This window comes from Apium graveolens, chromosome 7, assembly GCF_009905375.1.
Source record: "Apium graveolens cultivar Ventura chromosome 7, ASM990537v1, whole genome shotgun sequence".
NCBI classification, from domain to species: domain Eukaryota; kingdom Viridiplantae; phylum Streptophyta; class Magnoliopsida; order Apiales; family Apiaceae; genus Apium; species Apium graveolens.
The window spans coordinates 141,044,387-141,049,134 of NC_133653.1; the positions used below are offsets into that span (position 1 = coordinate 141,044,387).

The following is a 4,748-nucleotide window of genomic DNA, read 5'->3' on the forward strand; positions in this document are numbered from 1 at the left end:
CTAAAGAGATTGGAAAATTGACATCAACTCGCATTGGTCAAAGCTCCTCACAAGCTCAAATATCTGAAGATGTTGGAAAATACAGACTTCTAAAAGCTGCAGAAGGACCTTGTCAAGATTAAGAATTCAATGAACTCACTACGTCATAGATGACCTATTTGCACGTTTTTGTCTAGTGTTGCCTTAGAAAACGTTACAATAGGTATGAAATTATGACCCTATCAAAACACCCTGATTTGGATGTTATCATAGACATAGAGACATGTTGCTATAGCTCAATACATCTCCGGTGTTGACATAGATGTCTTCCCTATTGCAACCGACGAGGCTGTGTTGCTATAAGCGGCTGAACAAAGAAATTTTTAGTTTAAACTTAAAATTTAATTTCTCTTTTAAAATAATTGATTTGAACAAAATAATTATAGATTTTTGTATAAATACACAAATGAATAATACATTCATTTTCTATAAATATTTTTTTTTTATCGTAGGTAACCCGCAGCCGCTACCCTTCGGGTGCGCACTGGGTAAACCCTACGGGCTCACGCAATAGCCTGCAAACCACGCGACAGACTCTGACTCAGGAGGCATAATCATAAATTCTCCTCCCGTGGGATTCGAACCTGTGACCAAGATGATAGTTTTCCTCTCTTTAACCAGCTGAGCCAACCCTTGCGGGCGATTTTCTATAAATATTGAAATACTTTATTTGAAGTTAAATTAAAACGAATAGATTTTTATAAATAGTTTAATATAACTAATAAATTTTGATTGAAATTAGAAAAATAGTTTTTTTATAAAAACTAAAATTCTATAATAGCTTTAAAATTTTAAAATAAATTAAGTAATAAATTAATTGAAGAAACGTAATGTATGCAATTAAAAAATATTATAATATTAATTCAATTACGGGTACAATAGAGGACTTAGGGTCAATTAGGGTTTGAAAAAGATTTGGGTTCGAACTCTCTACCAATTCAATTTTGAGGTATAACTCTCTTCCATCTTTTACTCTGACTGTATGGGGTACGATTTGTTTGCACTTCATTGATGTTGTGTATATGAGTAATTTTAAGTATACTGTTTGTATACTTGATTATTTTTGTGTATATTCCTTCTATATGTGCATTAGTTACTTTGATTTATGAGTTTTTAATTGAGAATTATGTCTCTTGAAATTCCTTGTATCAGTAGCTGACATGTGGGATTCAATTTAATGCAATTTGATCGTTCAGCCTCAGTTAGGTAGATGTGAACCAGGGAAATAGTGATAATTCTGGTGGAGGCTACTATGGTTATGGACATGGAAATTAAGCTTAGACCCCAAAACCAGGAGTGCAGCAGTAGCCTCAAGTAGGATAAATCTTTATATATTTTATTTTATTGAACTTGTATTCCCATGAAGTATAAACATACTTATAAATCGGTGCTTATGAGGATAAGCACAGAGCCTGACGGGCAAGTAGTACTCTATACATGGACTGGCGGTTATAGAACATGGAATCTGTCTATATTGCTTCAGGCTAAATACTGTGATGTTTACGCACGCTGTGGGGAATATGGTAGCTGTAACAATCGTATCAATTTTAACATGTGTACTCGCCTTATACCTGTGGCATGTATGTACGCGCAGGAAGCAAAATAGAGAAGGTTGCTGTAATTTTCTTATGTAGATTATTCTAATGCTCTCTTTGGTACATGTCAAGTGGCAAACTTCACGCCAAAATGCATATTCGTTGGTTTCACATGTTCATGTCTCAATTTTTGCAGAAGTAATGATAGAAAACCAGATAGATGATGATGGGAGGGAAGATCTACCATTATTTTACTTAAAAACTATTGCTAATGCCACTGACAACTTCTCTAACAACTTCAAACTTGGTGAAGGTTGCTTTGGACCTGTCTACAAGGTAATCACACTGTTCTAACTTTGAACAACTATAAGTACTAGGTCTGGTAAGCAATCAGGATCAAATTTTCTGTTATTTAACGGAGTTCTATAGTAAAGAAAGCTACGGGTCACCTGTTTTCAAATCTGGTTTATAAAATCAGGTATTGAAAAGTTAACTTTCTAGATGCTTAAATATGTCCAAGACAAATCTGACTGTAAAAGTCAGATTGTGATGTCTTTTTTATTTCTTTGTAAGGATCCTTACAAATTCTACACGAGTGTCTGTGTTTTGGTGATTGATGCATCTAGTTAACCTACAGCTCTTACAATTGTGATTAGAATTCATAGAGAGTTCTTAATTTTCTTAATAGTTTATTTTTTAAATTGTCAAAAAGAAAAAAACTTCAAGCAGCTTTTGTATTCCTGAAATTAGCGTTCTGTATTACCTTGTTTCTTGCACTGTAAACAGGAAGGCATCAATGCATGCACTTATCTTTGCAACTTTGTACAATTTCCTAATTAAGTTAATTTTCAACTGCAGAATCTGGATTCTTGTTGTGCAGACCCTTCTGCTGAGGTATCATATTTAAGAAACGCGGTTCAAAGATTTCTTTACTTATTTTTATACAGGAAATGATCATTTGAGAAATGTGTTTGTCAAAACTATGGGACTCTCTGACAATGTTATTGTTACACTCTCTGGTGGCCATACTCTGGTATATGCTGGCTTAAGCCTAAACATTCTACCATCTATATATGCCTATTAATTGTGAATTTCTAATGCTGGTATTAGTCATTATATTTGTAGCTTGATGTTTTTTTGTTGATAATTTTCCTTTAGGGACGTGCTCGCAAGGAGCGTTCTGGGTTTGAAGGACCCTGGACAACCAATCCTCTCATCTTTGATAACTCTTACTTCACGTGAGTCCTTTAATCTACAGTCTCAACTTTCTTATTATTATATTCCATAGATTAGGCTGGTTTATATCTTAAACTGTTCGTTTCTGATAGGGAGCTCTTGACTGGCGAGAAGGAAGGCCTTCTTCAATTTCCTACTGACAAATCTCTTCTCGAAGACCCTGTCTTCTGTCCCCTTGTTGACAAATATGCTGATATTCGTTACTTCTCTGATTTTGTCTTTGGTATAACTTGAAGTGTGTTTTTAGAATTGCTTACATGTTAGGAACTAAAAGTTCCTGCTGAGACATTGTGTATTAGAGTTGGTGCATTGTACCTGGGAACAAGTAACTTCTGCATTTTGATAGTAATGGAAGAAGGAAAGGTTAAGAGTGTATGGAAAAGTGATTCGGATGTTTATCTGATTAGTGATGGTGTTGAACTTTCAGAATTTGAAATAAAGAGTCATAAACAAAATGAAATGAAGGACCTACTAAACAGACTTGTGAAGATTCCTGAGAAAGATAATGAAGGATTTTTGAAAAAACTCAAACAACGTATAGATAGGTTGGTATCACAAATTACCAGTTTTGGTCTATAAATCACTAGTTTATCTAGTTTCTATTTGAATACAGTGCATCATCTTCCCTGAATGTAGTTGTAATTCTTGTGACATCTAGTAAATTGCCTTGTATCTGAAAAAGGTGCAACGTAATATATAATCATGTTACCAATTGATCTTTTTTATCATACTAATCAGTACATATTGAAAGTTGGCGAGGGAACAGCTTCTCAATATATTAGTGGCTTTACTGCTCTAGATATTCCTCCTCCTCTTGGACCACTTTGGTAGGCTGTCGTCCTGATATATTTTGTTGATTCAAGTTTTTAGTTTTATGTTTCTTTGATTATTTTTTCAAGAAACTTTTTAACTAAAGTGCCAACTTTCTGATACAGGATCTTGGGAGATGTCTTTATGGGTTACTATCACACCGTATATGATTAAAAGAATGCGAGAGTGGGTTGATGCTCATGTGAAAGCCCTTGAGAAGGCAAAGTTGGGAAATGTAGGAATCTATAATATTGCAATTAGTTTTTAATTATACTAGAATGTAATTTTTATAGAACTTGATTCATATAATGATTCTTTGAGTTTTATATTTATTTATTTATTTTGAGTTTTATATTTTGGATATAAATATTTGTCTAATAATATTACATTTGTGAAAATTTAAAGAAAAACAAACAAACCCAATTTTTTTCAATTAGTACCTCTACTGCAACACCAAATCCGTGTTGATATATTCTGAAAATACTGTTGCAATTGATATCTATAGCAATATATAGATTGACAATGATGTAAGGTTAGATACCTATAGTGACGGTTTTAGACCCAATACCGAAAAAGTGTTGCAATAGACCTTGTTTTGCCTATAGCAGCATTTTTAGGGGTCTATAGCAACACAGTTTTGGTGTTGCTAAAAGCCACCTATGGCGTAGTGACTTCTAACAGTCTTAAGGGTGTTTCTTCACAATAACTTATCACTTACAAAAGAGCCTTGGCCAACAACATCAATTTTATCAGAGTTGTGATTGTCAAAGTTGATAACTTTCTAGAGAAAAGAATTGTGACTGTGGTTTGGACAAATGTCTCTCTCAAATCTTTAAAATATGAGGGCATCTGAGTTTGATTTGATTATTGACAGAGTTAATCCAGATATTCCAGAGGACACCCAACTGCTAAATGATCTCAAAAAACTCAGATAGCTGCTTTTCCTGAAGCCTATCTTCATCCAAGTAAGGGGGTGGTCTACATCTGTTCACAACCTAAAAAATGCAAGTTCTTCATAGTTCCAAAGAATTGTGTAAGATGGAATGTGAGATTCATAAAGTCTCTTGAAACTGATCTCAAGTCCAAGAAAATTGAAGATGAGGAGATGATCAGAATCTTGGGAAGATA

At 34.0% G+C, this 4,748-nt stretch overlaps 1 protein-coding gene across 8 annotated transcripts; it reads left to right on the forward strand.

Moving 5' to 3' along the window:
* The first annotated feature begins 899 nt into the window (after nt 1-899).
* Nucleotides 900-3,974, forward strand: LOC141672989 (cytochrome c peroxidase, mitochondrial-like). Of its 8 annotated transcripts, XR_012555779.1 has the most exons (9): nt 900-988; nt 1,192-1,353; nt 1,523-1,650; nt 1,771-1,910; nt 2,433-2,468; nt 2,733-2,812; nt 2,903-3,355; nt 3,549-3,637; nt 3,746-3,974. XR_012555779.1 is itself a non-coding variant. In XM_074479701.1 (7 exons), the coding sequence occupies exons 2-7, from the start codon at nt 1,292-1,294 to the stop codon at nt 3,042-3,044; spliced, it is 588 nt and encodes a 195-aa protein (XP_074335802.1). In that variant the 5' UTR covers nt 900-988; nt 1,192-1,291; the 3' UTR covers nt 3,045-3,974. The 8 variants fall into 8 exon arrangements, 5 of the variants coding, with proteins under 5 accessions (XP_074335802.1, XP_074335805.1, XP_074335803.1 ...); XR_012555777.1 differs by having other exon boundaries at nt 2,903-3,637; XR_012555778.1 differs by having other exon boundaries at nt 3,549-3,974.
* Nucleotides 3,975-4,748: the final 774 nt, after the last annotated feature.

Coding starts and splice junctions, on each gene's coding strand:
- LOC141672989 (XM_074479701.1), top strand. CDS start 1,292: ATGGTTATGGACATGGAAATTAAGCTTAGACCCCAAAACCAGGAGTGC. Junction 1,651..1,770: donor CAGGAAGCAAAATAGAGAAG/GTTGCTGTAATT, acceptor CAATTTTTGCAG/AAGTAATGATAGAAAACCAG. Junction 1,911..2,432: donor GCTTTGGACCTGTCTACAAG/GTAATCACACTG, acceptor TTTCAACTGCAG/AATCTGGATTCTTGTTGTGC.